This window comes from Thamnophis sirtalis, unplaced genomic scaffold (assembly GCF_051295495.1).
Source record: "Thamnophis sirtalis isolate CommonGarterSnake01/CBP01778 unplaced genomic scaffold, rThaSir2_p1.2 scaffold_3, whole genome shotgun sequence".
Classification (NCBI taxonomy): domain Eukaryota; kingdom Metazoa; phylum Chordata; class Lepidosauria; order Squamata; family Natricidae; genus Thamnophis; species Thamnophis sirtalis.
In genome coordinates, this window is record NW_028261383.1 from 43,454,305 (window position 1) to 43,472,727 (window position 18,423).

An 18,423-nucleotide genomic window follows, 5' to 3' on the forward strand; every position below is an offset into this window, starting at 1 on the left:
GCCTATCCCACCAAGGATCGATTTCTTTCACTGAGCATTGCTCAAAGATCCAATATTTTTCTTTTCCTTCTGAATTAACATGCAGGGTATGGATTTTTCTCTTCCTCATTTCGCTTCACTTGATCAAAAACAAGGCAAGAAGTTTTGCTGCAAAGGTTAAGCACCAAGCGAACACTGCCCCGCCCCCCTGCAAAGTACCCCAAGGCAGGCCAAATTGCTTTGTTGTCTGAGGCACAAAGCAGCGGTTTACTTCCGGTTCGCAGAACCAACGGCAATCGTCCCTACCAGTTTGGCCGAACGGGAGGATTTCACCCCTGAGTGTAATATTATTAGAGTATTATTAATGAAATAATGCAATACTATTAGAATATGGTTTCAAATCCAATAAACCAAACCAAACCAAACCAATATCAGGGAATTCAAAGAGAAAATTGAGGTTCATTTTAGGATTACCTTTACAGCAGGCTGTCAAACCCACGGCCCACAAGCCGGATGCGTCACACACTGGCCATGCCCACGCCCTGTTTAGCGAAGGGGGGGAAAGCCCCGATTCGTCACATGATGCTGCCGTGACAATGTGAGTTTGACACCGCTGCTCTACAATTAGTGAAAGAGAAGGGGAATCTTTCTACTCTCGTGACAGGCGAAATGCCTTGATAATGATTTCCTTACATTGCATAAATACATTTTTATTTCCAAGTGCCTGAGAACAAGAGCTTAATTGAAAGAACAAATCTTCAAACAGGGAACATGGGTTAGTGGCAAGTTAACATGATCTCACACTCGGGGAATATGCCAGCTGATTTCTCTTATCCTCCATGAAGGAGAAAAGTAGGGTATGGATGCAGCAGAGGGAGGAGGAGTAAAAGAAAGCTTCAGCGCATAGGCAGAGCTTTGTGGAAGAGTTCTGCTTAAAGTCAGTGGGCCAGACTAGGCAAGTTGTATCATTGCTATTTGCCAGTAGTTCTTTATCTTCTCCTTAGGATCTTGATGCAGAATAATTGAATGAGATTATTACATTGCTTCTCTCTCCCTCTCCCTCCAATCATTATTCAGAGTTATTCAGATGCATAACTCTCTATCAAACTCTCTCAAGCATTAACCATGTAATAATAGCCATAGCTTTGATGACTGTACAGTAGCACCTACCATAAAGCAGTAGATAGAACAGTTATCCCAGACAACAGATTTCGGATGACCTCAGGGATCATAAGTTTATTTTGATATTTATTATTATTATAATTATTGTCAAGGATGGCATAGGTACGCAGTGGCTAAAACGCTGAGCTTGTCGATCAGAAAGATCGGCAGTTCGATGGTTAAAATCCCTAGTGCCATGTAACGGAGTGAGCTCCTGTTACTTGTCCCAGCTTCTGCCAACCTAGCAGTTCGAAAGCATGTAAAAATGCAAGTGGAAAAAATAGGAACCACCTTTGGTGGGAAGGTAACAGCTCCCGTACGCCTTTGGTGTTGAGTCATGCCAGCCACATGACCACGGAGACGTCTTTGGACAGCGCTGGCACTTCAGCTTTGAAACGGAGATGAGCACCGCCCCCTAGAGTCGGGAATGACTAGCACATACGTGCAAGGGGAACCTTTACCTATTATTATAATTATTGTCAAGGATAGGAAGGTGTGCATTGTCAATCTGCATGATCATCAAAAGCTATTTTTTCAATTTTAAAAGTATTTTTTCCTGCCTATTTGCCCGAACCCACAGGAAAAAAAATGGTTTAAAAAGTGAAAAAAAAGTTGGCCATCCCCACTCAGTCACATGACTCCCCCCCCAAACCATGGCCACAGAACCGGTGGCAAAAAAAATTACATTTCCCCACTGATTACACCATTACACTAATAATAGTACTACACACAGATGATATTATATACTCTAATAGTATTACACACAGATCTTACCTGTTGCATTGGAAAGAGCCAGCGACTCCATTGAACCCCGAGGAGTTTGTTCTGTGCGTGACAATTTTTCAGTGAATTTCAGTGCACTGAGTGGATGCCTGGTCCGACAATGTTGTTCCGTCATGGTACTGTCTTCTTCTTGGTCATACTTGTAACTCCCTCTGGTTTCACTAAAACTCTGGTTGGACATGTCACTGTAACTCTCCTGCGAACGTAGCCTTCCTGAGTAATAATCTTCTCGGCATTCCTGAATGAAACTGCCACCATGTCCTTTCATGGCTAGAGAGGAGCTTCTCTTTGGGTTGTTGAAATGTTTACCCCACAGTTCTTGTGGAGGACCTGGCGTCTGTGCTGGGTTGTAGGGCGTCCTGACATTACACTGACTGAGCAGCTGCAAAGGGCTTTGCGATGGACTTTGATCCATTTTGTTCCCGTAGTGGTAGAGTTCATCTCTGCTTCTCCATACGTGGTCCCTGTTTAGGCTCGGAGTTTGGCTGGACAAACTCAGCAGGTCCATCTGCAAAGACAGAGGGTCCACATCTGCAGACAGTCTGCTGGAGGTCACCTGCAACTGATTACTCTGGCTGCTGGCATTCTCTTCTCCTTTGTTCCTGTTCTTCCCAATCTTAGCACTACGCCGGGATTCTTTGGCTCTGGCACTTTGGAAGGCAGAGTCCGATGAATCTGAACCGTTTGGATCATCTCCCATGCTGCACGCCCTGGAGCAAAAAATCTGCCCTTGCTTTGGCAAGAATGGTCGGCCAAGCAGAGATTTCTTACACTGGGCGCAGCAAAAGCAGGTCTCTGTAGCATGCCAGTGTTGGCCATCATACGTCATCTGACCCTGGTCGATGCCTTTAGATAAGAAGGGAGAGAAATACTGTAAGTGCCTATCAATTTGGAGCAAATCAGATGAGACATTTAGCAAACTATTTTCCCCCATTGTACCTACTATGTACCTATTACGTCCCTCCACTAAGCCAGGGCAGTCAAACTCCTGGCCCGTATGTGTCACATGCTGGGCGGGTGTGGCCAACATGCCTGACAAGGCATCACGTGCTGGCTGGGCGTCCACCCGGTTTAGCAAAGGGGAAGAAAGTCCCTATACATCATATGATGGGTTTGACACCCCTGTACTAAGCAAAGAGTAGTAATATTTATCACGATTGTGACATTCTCTTGTTATTCTACTATAATTCAAAAAGGGGGTCTGATCCAATTTATTCCTTAAGCGCATCAGGCAGTACATGCAGTTCTTTTACCCAGGAAATTTTCCATGCCCATGAACATCCAAAAATGGAACATTTGTAACGGAGAGCAAAACATTTCTATAGGTAGAACAGTCTATATGGGGAAGCAGAATGTGTTGATCACATCGTTCCACTATTTCACAATATATACAGTCTAGTTTTGGGATAAGTTTCAATAGCGATTTTTTTTTGAAATTATATTACAAGTATTCTATAGCCGGTGGAGTCCATGGGGGTCCCTGAGCTTGTTTGTTTGCAGACATTACATTAATATACAACTAGACAACATCAGGGTAATAAAACATCCTCAAGCAAACAAACAAGTTCAGAGAGCACCAAGGACTCCACAGTTCAACCTGGAGCTAAATATATTCTCTCCTATCAGAACTCTATGTGGCTTTTCTGGAATATTATAGTTAACATCCCGTTTCAGAGAAAAAGCATTCAGAACATGAACTCATCACCAAATTTTTTGCTCTGGATTTATACCATGTTCCAGAGCACAAAAAAAATTAATAATCATCATTTTTTCCTAGCCTATCTGTCTGATGCAGAAAGAAAATGGAACCTTCAGAGAATTATCCCATTTGCTAGCGTTGTCATTAATCTTCTGCCATGAAACAGCAGGAAAAAAAGAAAAGAAAAATACAATGTGCCTTGCTCATCATTCACAACCCCTTGGGGATTATTAAAAAGAATTAGGCCAATTGGCATTTCAACAATGAGAAATACTGTTTTCAATCAGAAAGGATCCTGAAGCTTACCTGTCATGGGTCAGGCCAGCTGTTCATGAAATTAACACAACTCCTTGGCACCTCCCTTTAGTCCAGTGTTTTTTTACTTTGCAGTAAAGCAAAAAAAAAAAAAAGCTACATTCTCAGACCTCAGGGGGGGATGTATTTGTAAAGGGCAATAGGCAAACTTTCCCACCTGACATCCTGCAGATGTGCGTGATGATATGACGATATGAACTCAGGATTTCGAATCTAAACTGATATTGAAAAATTATGGTCTAACATTAGCTTGAGGAAGTGGAAAAGTAAGCTTTAATCAGAGCTAGGTCAAGTCAATGGGAAGTGTTCCTATTAACGAATTAATTGATTCAGTTTTAGTTGTTGCCTTTGCCATGTCAATCCTGTCTAGAACTTGATACCAGTATGTTTGGGAAAGTGATCACCAGTTGACTACTCAAAGCTGAAATGCAGCTGCTAGCATAAATTGTGCTCAGCAGATCCTGATACATTACAGAATGAGCTGTTGGTTAGAAATATGCAATAAACTTCTCTGACCAACTTATATGTAAAATATAATTGCGTTGAGTTGATCATGATCATTGAATTACAGAGTTGATCTGAAGCTAACTTTCCAGTGATCCACTGTGACACAGAAGGATGGGCACCTGAGAAGATTGAGAAGTCAGTACTTCCTATACCATTAAGATATGATTTGCTAACTGTTGAAAAACAATTATTAAGCTAAGTTTTCATGGCAAACTAAACTGTAATCTATGCATTACAAACCATAATGGCTGAGTTCGCACAACATGCTAAGCCAAAATAAACAAACAAAATCGCCACAATGACTAAGCATGATGTGGGAAGCCAGCTAATGAATGTGTACATAAATGGAATGCCTGTTCTTCATTTCTCCCGTGTTTGGATTAACATGAAGGGATAACTGTCAATGAACTTGGTAAATCTTGAAAATCGTTCTGTCACATCCCTAATCTTTGTTCCTGGCAGACAACGCTATTTGTGAGTCAATAGATCTAGCCCAATTATTAACAGAAATGAGTCAGTAATTATTATAACTGTTCATCTTGCAGAATCAATTTTATCCTCACTGCTCTTCAGAGAGTCTATCTCCTAAATCCCATTACTTATATTAATGGGGACATCATTTTTATAATAATAATAATGATAATAATTTCTTTTTACCCAAATAATGGGTAAAAAGACACTTAATCAAACACATGCAAATTTGTGACAATGAGAAAACTATCCCCAATAGACTGCAAAATGGGCCTAAAACTACCGTATTTTCACGACCAAAAGCCGCACCGGATTAAAAGCCGCAGTATCAATTAACGTTAATTTTTTTAACTTTTTCCACATATAAAGCGCACCGGGTTATAAGCCGCACATTTCCCGACGCTTCTGGACATCGCGAGGAGCGGCACGAGGGTTCTTGGCGCTCCGGGGGGCGCCGAGGGCGGCTGGGAGGGGCGCGCGGCTTGGTTTCTCCTCCCTGGACGTCGCAGCGGCGGCCCCGGGCTCACCGATCTCTGTGTTTTTCGCATCGGGGCATGCTCTTGCAGCGCGCCCCGATGCGAAAGGCACTGGGATCGGTGAGCCCGGGGCCGCCGCTGCGATGTCCAGGGAGGAGAAACCAAGCCGCGCGCCCCTCCCAGCTGCTTTCGGTGCTTCCTGGAGCGCCGGGAGCCACAGATGTCCAGAAGCGGCTTTTGGGGCTGTTGGGGATTGGATTTCCGGCTCGGTGGCCCCTGTCGCTTCTGGACGTCTGTTGTGGTTGTGGGGAGCCGAGGAGAGTGTGGAGGGGAGCGCGCGACGGTTCTTGGCGCTCCGGGAGGCGGGAGAGGCGCGCGGTTTGATTTCTCCTCCCTGGACGTCGCCCGATCTCTGTGTTTTTCGCATCGGGGCGTGCTGCAAGAGAATGCCCCGATGCGAAGGGCGCGGGGATCGGTGCGCTTGGGGCTGCTGCTGCGCCGTCCAGGGAGGAGAGGCCGGGCCGCGCGCCTCTCCCGCTTCCCGGAGCGCCGGGGGCCGTCGCGCGCTCTTCTCCGCGCTCTCCTCGGCTCCTCACAGCTGCGGTGGACGTCCAGAGGCGACAGGGGCTGTCGAGCTGGGGGTCCGGTCCCCATTGGCCCCAGGGGCCGCTTCTGGACATCTATTGCAGTCGCGAGGAGCAAAGCAGCTGGGAGATCTTTTTCCACATATAAAGTGCACCGGGTTATAAGCCGCACTGCCGATTTTGGATCAAAATTTAGGATTTTTAGTGCGGCTTATGGTCGTGAAAATACGGTAATTATCCTTCCGTTTGTCCAGAGTGAGTAACAATTATGTTTCTTTAAATTGTTTCAAAAGGCTAACAAAAGTTTGAATGGACTAGTCAAAACCTGCAATTTTATGCAAAACTAGTACACCAAAATAAATATATATCTACAAATAGGTTTAAACAGCTGGACTGTTGCCAATTATGTTGACTAATTCATTAAACATGCTAGTTTAGCCATCAACATTGGTAACAAGTCAACTGTCTATGGAGATTCTCAGTCATCCAGATCATGGTTTTCCTAAAGGTGCTTTTTCAGAAGGCAAGAGGACTTTCTTGTTTTTTCTTTTGAAGATGTTTTGCTTCTCATCCAAGAAGCTTCTTCAGCTCTGACAAGATAGTGGGGAATGGAAGGGGAAGGTTTTATATTCCTTGCAGACAGCTGGTAATCTGCATCCTTTTAGAGAGTTGTTGAAGCACTTGAAGATGTTTCACTTCTCATCCAAGAAGCTTCTTCAGCTCTGAGTGGATGGTGAGGAAAGCATTCAGTCAGAGCTGAAGAAGCATCTTTAATAAAGTGAAACTTTGAGGAATTTCAGTCCTTGGAGTTTTATTTCATTGGGGATGTTTCTTGGAACCCTGACACTTCTTGGATGAGATGCGAAACATCTTCAAAAAAAACAAAACAAAACAAAAAAACCCAGAAAGTCCAGATGCCTCTTGAAAAAGCATCTTTGGGAAAGTCAACTGCTCAGGAAAGTCACTCAACAGTCACAGGCCAGCATATTAATTCAATAAATAAAATGGAAAACAGATAAATCCAAGAGCTGTAAGTTCAAGAAGTGAACCAAACATCTAGAAATAAGTTTTCATCCCTCATAATAACTAATGACTTCACAAATCAGGGTACAAAGAATAAAGTATTTTTAGATAGTCTGTAAATTAAATGAACTTTCCATTAGCAGAAATGTTAATGAATATTTGCCCAACCTTAATTTGTCAGTTTCTCTTACTTTCCCCTAAATGGGGGAAAGATTGTTGGCACGCTCATAAGAACAGGAGACAGATAGTCAAAACAGATGAATAATAATGGTACTGCTTCCTCCAGCATATGCAAAGATTTAATACAAATAATGTTAATGGCCATGGTATTATGTTACTTCTTTCCTTGCAGCAAAAGAGAGTTCCAAACCACAATTCAGTCCTGAAATGTTCCAGGGTAGGTTGCACAATGAAGCATTTCTAATTATTTCATTTGGCCAGTATTGTACCTCATATATTAATCTGTTCAGAACTGAAAGTTTCAGCTGAATCTCATATGAATTTTAATAATATGAATAAGAACATAACATGAATAGGATTTTTTTTTTAAATCTGAAAGGGGAAACGTAGAAAGGCAAGGGAGAAAAAGGAAAAAAAGAAGGAAGGAATGAAAGACTATTTAACTAAGTATATCAATATGGTCCTGAATTAAAAAGCTAGTAAATGAATTACTAAGTTCCAAAACAAACTTCATCACTTTTACATGGGTTCTAAATCGTGATTTGGAACACATTTTTTTCTTTATTAGTAGTGAAAGGTTGAAGAAGATAGTACCACCCTCCATATTCGTGGATAAAGCCTAGATCTGGGTCATCATAACATTTGTTACTTATTGAAGTCATCTTATTATTTTGGAGGGGGATGTATCTGAGCTCAGTTTATACCCTTCTGTAAAAAATAATGGCTTCTCCATTTCTATATATTCTTATCCACAGTAGATCTGACGCTCAGTGGGAAAGGATCCAGTCCAATCTACTTTAATTCTCTGATTCCCTGAATATCAAGGTTCAGTCTTGATGTTTGCTTCCGACAACAGGATGTTTGCCTTTCTCTAAGGTTCTGACACTTCCCATATCATCTCTGTAGCATCAAACCTGTGTTTCAGCTCTGGCACATCTATAGCTGGATGTTCTTATGACATATAGGCACCAAGATGTCTCGTACTTAAATTCTGCTCTTGTCTAGTACCTTGTTGGACATCTTATGACCTGGTGAAAAAGTGTCATTTTCCATTAGCATGTTAACATTCTTCTGGTTATGAATGACTAGAAATCATTTGGTTTGGGTATTTTTTGGCAGAGAATATTGAAGTATGTTGACATACTTCAACATACTCTGGAACGAACTCCCCGTGGAGATTCGTACCCTCACCACCCTCCAGGCCTTCCGCACAGCCCTTAAGACCTGGCTGTTCCGACAGGTCTGGGGCTAAAGATTCACTGCCCCTTTCCCGAATGGTATGATTGTTGTGCTTTTTTAACTATGTCTTGTTTTGTGTTCTTGTTAAACTGTTTGTTTCCCCTCTTCCCTTTTTGAGCTGTGAGCCGCCCTGAGTCCCCTCAGGGAAAAGGGCGGCATACAAATGCAATAAAACTCAAACTCAAACTCAACTCAATTTCCTTCTGTAGTAGAATATACTTACTCTGATCTCTCTTATATTCTTTTCCCATTGTGGTAATCCCTTCTGAGAATTTACACTACCAATAGGATAACTCATTGTGAATGGGATATTCAATCCTCTATGAATTGCAAGATAATGCTCCATAAAGGAACTGCAGAGGATGATGAAAAAACTGGAATGAATATCCATCCATCCAAGACAATCCACTACAATCCCTTTATTGAAAGTTATGGATTATAATCTACCACGCTGGTTCAGTGAAACTTGGTAATTAAATGTTTTTCTAAGGCTAAGAGAAAATAAATTGTCCCCAAGTTGGCTTCTATCCCTAAGGGAGGACAAGGACCTCACTTCCAAACCAGCACCACTCTACCACACTGGCCCTCATCCATAACAGACATATACCCATACTAACACACAATTTTTTTAAAAAGTTCTATTTTGCTGCAAATCAGGTATTCCATGTTTTGAAAAAAAAAATAAGTTGGCGATAGAAGATATTTTGAGGATGAACTAAGAAATAAAGTATTTGAATAGGATGAAAGCTCAGTTTTTGCATCTAGAACAAATACTTTTACTGATCATCTGCGTAAGAATAACCTGTTCTATTATTATTAGGAAATGTCTACCCTTTAATTCTACAGGTGGGTTGTACTATTACCCACTATTCCACAATTAGTTCCATTTGGATAAATTCTAAATAGTCATGGAAAAAAGTAGATAGCATGCAATCTGCCCTCTGCTGTCTTGAACTATAATTGCAATGATCTTCAGCCATCATGATTAGCCAAATTGGCAAAAGAGGATAGGATATCCAGTCACTCTCTCTCAGCCCTAGGAAGTAGGCAATGGAAGCCACTTCTGAAAATCTTGCCTAGAAAACTGCAGGGACTTATCCTGAAAGTCACCAGGAGTGACACACATATAAACGCTGTAACACAAAGTACTGGGTCACTATATTCACAATAAGCCTGAGTTCACTGAAGGCTGAATTCACAATATATTAAGGCTGGTAAGTCATGCTAGATCACCATGCCAGTAGACGTAACATTATTCAAAAAATGGCATGGAGCAACTTCCAAAGAAAATTAAGTCGGTTTGCCCATTTAATTTCCTTGATGTCCATGTAAAATTTGGTTTCTATTAACTTCAACAGAAACATGGTGGCTGTGGCGATGAAGTTTCTCATTGAAATGGGTGTGCATATTTTTTCATATAGCAGAGTGTAAGGTGGCACCCACAGGGAACCCAGAGTGGGGCAGAAATAAAAAAAAAACAGAGGTACAGCATTGTGATACAAGCTCCGCCTCTTTTCTACATGCACTGCAACGCTGCATACATGCATTAAACATGTGGAGCTTGCAGCATGTTGCTAGACTACAGCTTTAGTCATTCTGGCAAATAAAGCAAAATCTTAGCGTCCTCATAATAATGTGTGTTCATATTTCTGGGGGGAAAGAGTTATTTTTGAAACTGTTTAGAGGCGCCATTGTTCCCGATAGGTGAAATTGTGATATTTATGTTTTATTTTAATAACATAATTATAGCTTGTCTCAATTCTAATGGCTGAAAGATTTAGCAGGATGATTTTTTCCCCTTTTCACCATTATTTGTTCCTAAATTATCCTGCTAGCTAGATGTGCTTACTGTCTACTAAGTCCCACTGAATTTAATTGACTCTTGCTCTCCAGGTGTAAGATACTATATTTAAACATAGGATTTCTAGAGCTTTTCACTCATTTTGAATGCTGCAACATTTTATGCTCCTTCAACAGAAGGCAGACCAAGATTGTGCTAACAACCCCACTCTTCCACTGTTCTTCACTGCAAATAATCTTTGCCAGTTTTCTCACCCTTGGCAACTTTAAGAGATATGAACTTTCAACTCTCAAAATTCCCCAGCCAGCTGGCTAGGGAATTCTGGGAGTTGAAGTCCACATCTCTTAAAGTTGCCAATGTTGAAAAACACCGATCTATACCATCTAAACAGTATACTATTGAGCCACTCATTAAAATCCCCTTTCCCCCTAACATACATAGGTATTCACACACAGCTAGTATCACTGGAAATCTCTTTTGGATTGAATATAACAGTATATTCTAATTTTTAAAAACCCACCGCCCATTGCTAATCAATAATCAAGGAACTGGAAAATAAAACATTGCTATCTATAAATAGACTTTCAAAAAGGATAATGATTATGTGCAATAGACAGGAGGAATAAAACACAGGAGCAATGTGTATTTACAAAAGTATGTCAAGGATCTGGGAAAGCAGAAATACCTTCTACCATTTTTTTTCAACCGATAGAGGGAAAATGTTAATTATACAGACAGTTGGGTTTAATCTTGGGCCATGCCTTTCTTCTAGTTGCTAGAAGGATGGTACTTCATCACAATTTCTTTCTTCTTTCCCATTAGCCCAGGATGGCCAACTTGAATTTAATTGCTTTTGAATACTAGAAAGTTCAGATGGGCAGAATACCACGACACCAACTTTCCATTAACTAAATGTCTTAGGATATTCTCAGTCATCCAGGTCATAGTTGTCCCAGATGCTTTTTCAAAAGGCAACTGGATTTTCTTTATTTATCCTTGAAGATGGTTTCACTACTCATCCAAGAAGCTTCTTCAGTTCATTTACATTCAAATTGGCTGACTCTGTCTTCATAATAATATGCTCCAATGGAGGGACCATGGCTCAGTGAGAGAATATAGTTGTGGAAGGCTTGTGCTTCATCACAAACTCCTTCTTCCTTCCCATTAGCCCAGGATGGGCAACTTGAATGTAATTGCCTTTATCCTTGAAAGCTTAGAAATACTCCTACTTGATAACTGGGAAAGCAGCTGTTAGTCTGTGTCAGTGATACTGAGCTAGATGGACTCATGAATTAAAGACAGTATAAGCAACTCCTCATGTCTGTAAGTTCAATTCTATCTTAGAAAATGGCTGTTAATTCAGAACACTAAAATATTCAGACTTTTAGTTCATCAATAGAATTCTAATGAACCAGACCCAGAACTGGACATTTTTCCAAAGAAATGAATAGCTTTCGCAAGCTACGTTATAAACTGAAAAGCAAAGGCGGGCATTTTCTTCTTGCCAAATAGTGGAATAAGTGGGACAGTGATAAATCACTTCACTGGAAGAAATGATATTGGAATAATCCATTTGTTATTACTTTCAGGAGGCAGGGTTTAAACAAGCATCCTTGTTTCCTTTCTGCCCCACACTAGGATATTGTTATGACGAACAGTATGTCACTGAATTTGGTTGTGAGCTTCTAAGTGTCACAGAAAAAAAAGGACTCAGAAGGACCTGTGTCCGTGTATTTCAAATCTTAGCTCCCAATCTTTAATTGGGATTTAGCATTTCGTTTTTGTCACGTATCACATACTTGAAAAAAATCCATCCATCCTTCCTTCTTCCTCCCTCCCTCCTTGCATTTTTCAAAGGTAACCTTTACTTCACAGCTGGCTTCTGAATAGCAGTAAAATATTTTCTGAGCAGAGTATTATGCTATTATAGGTTGGAGAGGCCATCTTCTTTCTAAACATACTTATTCCTTGCTCGCTTGCTGACCATTTCTTCTTCCCCCTGTCTTTCTCTCTTTTTCTCTGATGGGGTTGGAAACATCTTTGGCTTCTTTCAATTGAGGCAAAAAGGAGACCCACCAGTGATTGGCATTGGCTACAGCTGATTTCTGCCAAAAGCAATGGTGCCAGCATCTAGACTATGGACCCAGCTAGGTGCCTGTATACATCTGCCAAGGAGTTACTGCAGGCTTGACAGAAGCAAATGCCAGGGCCTGTCATGTACTTTTAAAACACAACAGTTTCAACCGCTAGCCTACAGGCGCACATCACCTTAAACAATATAATGCAACGGTATATTGACAGGCCCTATCATGTTTTGGGTTCTGCACACAAAAAAATAGTGTTTTTGTTTCACATCAAGGGCTGAGACTTTCCCACTTCAAAACAGCCAACTGGCAGCAAAAGGTGGCGTTTCGAAACAGCTCCCTTACCGATGTGCTGAGCGCAGGTGTCACAATACTCTGCATATAAGGACTCGAAGCAGTTGCAGCAATACGGACGCCCTTCCTTCATGATGTACCGCTGGCCGCCCAGCACAGTTTCACATTCAAAACAGCAAAAGTGCTTCATGTGCCAATGCCTTCCTTCAGCTTCTGTGCATTCATCAGCAAAGATAATCTGTGAAAACCAAAAGGAGGAATCAGGATTTGTTTATAAGTATTGAACTGAACTGAATTGAATAGATTACTCTAAGTGTGATTAGACGCACAAGGAATTTGTCTCTGGAACAGAAGCTCTCAGTGTACATGAAAAGCAACATAATAACACAGTCAATTGCATAACACAGTTTTACTTGGCAACAGCTTCTATCCTGCAACGATATTTGTAACACTATCAAACATCCAGATCTGCCTATCCAAGGTCTTTCGTATGGACTCGATAGGTAGACAAAATGCCAAACCCAGTCTGAACATTTGGCTAGCTGTGCGATGAATAATAATACATAATAATAAATAAAATAAAATAATAAATAAAGAACCATACAGTTTATTGACATCGCTGTACCAGGAGATGCCAGAGTCAAAGAAAAAGAACTGGAAAAAATTATGAAATATCACAACCTGGCCATCGAAACTACATGGCTATGTATGAAACATGTAACAGTGATACCCCTTGTCATCGGGGCACTTGGTACCATGTCCACAAATTTTACAAAACACACACCAAGAAATGCAGTTTCCTGCAATAACACCAGCAGAACTGCAAAAAAGAAAAAAGAAAGAAAAAAAAGTGCTACTTGGAACACCATAGCAGCAACCCGTATCAGCCATTAGCACCAGTCAATGGTATTTGTGATGCTTTTTGAATGTTCAGTTGATTGAGTTTCATGTTCGGTGAATAAAAGATATTATTATTATTATTATTATTATTATTATTATTATTATTATTATTATTATTATACAATTGTATCACAGCGGCCAGTTGTTTCGCCGGATTTGGCATTGGTTACTAGTCGGGCCCCACCCAGGGGCCTAGGACATCGTCGTAACGTATTTTCATAATATGCGTGCAGATCCAAGCAGTGCGGCTTTTTGCATTTGACTGATGGTGATTTTGTCAATTTTTAACTGTTTTAAATGTAATTCCAGTGCTTTTGGAATAGCACCCAGTGTGCCAATTACCACTGGAATCACCACTGCTGGTTTGTGCCATAGTCGTTGAATTTCGATTTTTAAGTCCTGGTATCTTGCGATTTTTTCATGTTCCTTCTCGGCGACCCTGCTATCACCTGGTATTGGGATGTCTATGATTGTGACCTTATTTTTCTCAACCAGTGTGATGTCTGGTGTATTATGCGCCAGTATTTTGTCCGTTTGTATACGGAAATCCCACAAGATCTTGACCATCTGATTTTCGGTGACTTTTTCAGGCTGATGTTCCCACCAGTTTGTTGCTGTTTTAATATTATAATTTTTGCACAAATTCCAATGGATCATTTGTGCTACTGAATTGTGCCACAATTTATAATCAGTCTGCGTGATTTTTTTACAGCAGCTGAGCATGTGATCAACTTATTATTATTATTATTATTATTATTATTATTATTATTATTATCATTATCAACAATAATAATAATACCAATAAAAGGAGGGGGAGTAAAAAAGATAATAAGGAGAAATAGTAATACCACAGCCACAGTACATGGTTAAGTATACCTAGGTATTAGACTGCCCTGTAAGAATTGTTTAGCAGAGTGATGGCATGAGGGAAAAAACTGTCCTTGCGTCCAGTTGTTTTGGTATGCAATGTTCTATAGCATTGTCCCGAAGGGGAAGAGTTGAAATGGTTTATGTCCAGGATCTGAGGGGTCTGTAGATATTTTCTCAGCCTTCTTTCTGACCTGTGCAACATACAGGTTTTTCTATGGAAGGCAGGCTGGTTGCAATTGTTCTTTCTGCAGGTCCAACTGTCCGTTGGACTCTGCATCGGTCCTGTTTGGTTGCTGTATCAAACCGGATAGTTAGAGAAGTACAAATAACTGATTTAATAATTCCTCTGTAAAACTGTATCAAATTTATTATTTTGCTTCTGCAGGCATTGCTCTCCCGCCATCTATCTGGCTTGGTTTTTTTTTTCTTCAGTTAGGGCTGCTTCAAGACCCTTCTGCTTCGGCTTCTTGATACAGCAAATTCTTTCACTGCCTCTGCAGCATAAACCGATCACGTAGTTGCTGTGGAAATGGCTATATATGGCTCCAGAATAACATGTAACTTGAAATGGCACATTCCTTGTTTAGCAAATGGAATGTAGAAACATGCTCCTGTAATAAGAGAAGACCAAGATGGACTTCCCAGGATACAAGCCCTGACTGTGGTTAAGGCTTATTCATCTCCAAAGCAGGCCTGCCCGGGGGGGGGGGAGGGAGGCTGCGGAGAAGGGGGGGGAGAGAAGGAGGACTCAAGCATTTGCAACTGCAGGCTAATGAGGACCACTGCTGTGTGATTAATAGGGCTAATTAATAAATTAATAATTAATTGAGAAATTCAAGATCAAATGTCAAAACCAGAGAGCTTCCTCTGATTGAACCTTTTGCATAGTTTTAATTCTAAACTTGGCCCTTGCTTAATGTCAGCACACAACTCCGTATGATAAAGAGCATTTGGTATTACATGCATTTTTATCAACAAAACTACCACCAATGGTTACTAATTGTGATGACTACATATAAGCTTGTATACTTTGACTTCTGGGTATTTAGGTGTTCAGAGATGTCTATTCGATCAACAAAAGGAACAGGAAGCTGCAACTTCTCGAGAAATGGTGAACTGAAGATGGCCCCGCTAAAAAAAGGAGTTGGTGATCATGAGGGAATGAAGAGCTGGCGACTACACCTGCTCATTGATAATTCCTCTCTAGATAAGGAGAGGACTTGAGGTCACCCACAAGTGCACCAGACAGCTGTTCCTTGAGAGGAGACTGCATGATTGTGGTTTCTGGCCATTTAGAGCCAGAGAGAATGAGGAAGTAACCATCTTGCTCAAACTGCTGTTGGCACCTTTCAAAACACATTAAGTCTGCATACTTCCTTTTCTAATCATTTTTGGAAATTGCTTGTTAAATGATTTTCCAGTAAATCAGTTAACCTTCAAACTTTAATGCAATAAGTTTTAAATATAGGTTTAAGCCCAAATTATTGGGAGGTAGGGTGGAATAAATAGCAAAAGGATGATTAAAAGTTACAAATCAGCCAAGGGTCCAGATGAATTTAAAATAAGATTTTGTAATTAATTACAAATAATCCTTCTTGTAGGAAAATGCTTTTGTTTTGGATTTTTTTTTTAAAAAAATTACGGCTTTAAAACTTGTCACTAAAGGGAACTCAAAGGAATTACCGTATTTTTTGCAGTATAAGACGCTCCCAAGTATAAGACGCACCTAGCTTTTGGAGAGGAAAACAAGGGAAAAATATCTGCCTCTGCCTCTCAGCAATTTGCCTCCTTGCAACAAACAGCAAACAATATAGACAACATACACTGTTTGTAGTGTTACATTTCAAACTATACTTGTACAGATGCTGTTAAAACTGATGTGCTTTCTGGAAGTATAGTTATTCTCTGTTATTTAAAAGAAGATCCAACAGCACTGGGCCTCTTCAGATCAAGCATTTATTTTAAAAAGCTTCTTCATTTTGTTAACCTGTCTAGAACAATAATAAAGCAGTCTTTAAAAAGTAAGTATAATAATTTGAACATTCTATAGGCATTTATAGTTATTGACTTACCTCCTTGGAGCAAATAGCCTGGCTAGCACAAGAAAAAAAAAATCTACCTCTACCTCCCAGCAATTTGCCTCATGGAGCAAACTGCAAGTTTCACTTTCAATTTCTCCCTATCATCAGCTGTTTCAGGCTGCAGGGATTACTATAGCCTATTGCAGCCTCCACAAGCCCGTTTGCTGCAAGGAGGTAAATTACTGGGAGGCAGAGCCAAAGGATTGGGGCCAGTGTATAAGACTCACCCTAATTTTCACCCTCTTTTAGGGAGGAAAAAGGTGCATCTTATACTCTGAAAAATACGGTAATGATTACAATGAAAGAAGAACACTCAAACTTGACTTACAAATTCAGAATGAAGCAAAGTATTTTAACATTGGAGTTACTGATGGATATTTTTCAACAGTGGTCCCAGAAATTAATTTTCAGACTGTCTACCGCTGTGCTCAAAAGATGTTACGGAAGACAATCTGACAATATTAAGACTGATTTCACAGTGGATTTCTGTTAAGAATGACATGGATATTACAATGGACATACTAAAGAAACCGGCTGATGTTTAATAATGGAAAATGATATACAACTAACAAGAGAGTGACCTGGATAATTTTTCTATCCTGGATTTACAAAAGAGTTTTGTTAAAGCTTCAAAGAATTTTGTGAATTAGGACAAAGAGAAAAAAAAATGAAAATAAATCGAATGCATTTGAAATGAGTAAAAATCAAGATTATAAAAAAATAAAAAGAGGGAATATAAAGTTGGCCTATATGGTCAAAGTTAAAATGTGTATGCTGTTATCTATTGTAATCCTTAATAAACTTTTATTGACATAAGAACTGAAGATGATGAGGCTGTATGGATTTATTTATAGATAAGAGGCAAGATATAGGAAGAAGTTATTTAATATATTTTTAGAAAAAAGTGATAAATTACTAAAATGTTTATACTTGTGGTGAAGAGAAGTCATTACTTTATATATTTCTTTACCACATTCTAATTTTTTCTTTCTTTTCTATTTTTCTTTCTCTTTTTTTCTTTTCTGCACTTTCTATTTTTTCTTTTTTTAATTTGTATTAATTTTTATGCTGTAGCCTTTAATACAATTACTATATAAGAAAAGAAAGAAACAGGAGGCTTCCTAGGTAATCTTCTGTCCTGATTCAGGACAGCTCATCATCCAAAAATGCAGAACGTCTACCTCAGGAGACAGATGCTGCATTCAACCATGGGAAATAGATTCCTAAAAGCCAGGAGATGGGAACAAGTATAAATACAACACTTGAGAATACAAAGGATGAAACAGAAGGGAGGAAGACCATGGATCATAAATCCTACATGAATTACGGAGCATAAGATGACAGATAGATCTAGGCCACACCTAGCCTTATGTTGCTCCCATGAAAGCAGACAAAAGTATAAGCTAAGATGTATGACACAAGACTATGGTGATACGCTTCCTAGGGAGAACATGGGAAATAAAGAGAAAACTAAGAGAAAGTGAACAATAGCCACCCACACATTCCATATGCTAGTTACTTGATTGATTTGGGGGAAGATAATTAAAAGAAGCACCCTGCAAAGATCAGCATGCACAAATAATCTGTCCCACATTATAACAATTGCCCTGCTTCCTATCTAACAAGACATAGGAGCAAGCAACATTCTTGGTATCAGTACATTAAAAGAACTTCCCGCAGGCACCAAACATAAAGTTCTATCAGCTTCTGCATCAATTCAGGAATTCAATAAAGAGCACAGGCTCTTTATTTTATGGGGAAAATTCTAAATGTAGACAAGTCATACTACCCAAATTTTTCTTCTCCAGAGATGCTTTTAAATAAGTGTCTTATATGTTTATTGTTGCCAATTGTTGTACACTGCCCACAGTTAGTTCGTGTGAGAAATTTGATAAACAGTTTGATAAACAAATGAATTCATGTGTTCTCAGCGGCTTGTTTTGCATCGTAACCAAGAAACCATTTTGTTCTTTCAG

General features: G+C 39.9%; 1 protein-coding gene across 3 annotated transcripts in view; it reads right to left on the bottom strand.

Annotated features, from left to right (window-relative positions):
* PRICKLE2 (prickle planar cell polarity protein 2) overlaps nucleotides 1-18,423 on the bottom strand; it is a 389,088-nt gene that overhangs the window by 48,459 nt on the left and 322,206 nt on the right. For all 3 annotated transcript variants that reach the window (XM_087708820.1, XM_087708821.1, XM_014073626.2), the window contains 2 exons: nucleotides 12,648-12,834; nucleotides 1,915-2,769 (listed from right to left, as the gene is read on the bottom strand). In XM_087708820.1, coding sequence (XP_087564946.1) covers nucleotides 1,915-2,769; nucleotides 12,648-12,834 — 1,042 coding nt within the window. The remainder of the gene's footprint in view (nucleotides 1-1,914; nucleotides 2,770-12,647; nucleotides 12,835-18,423) is intronic.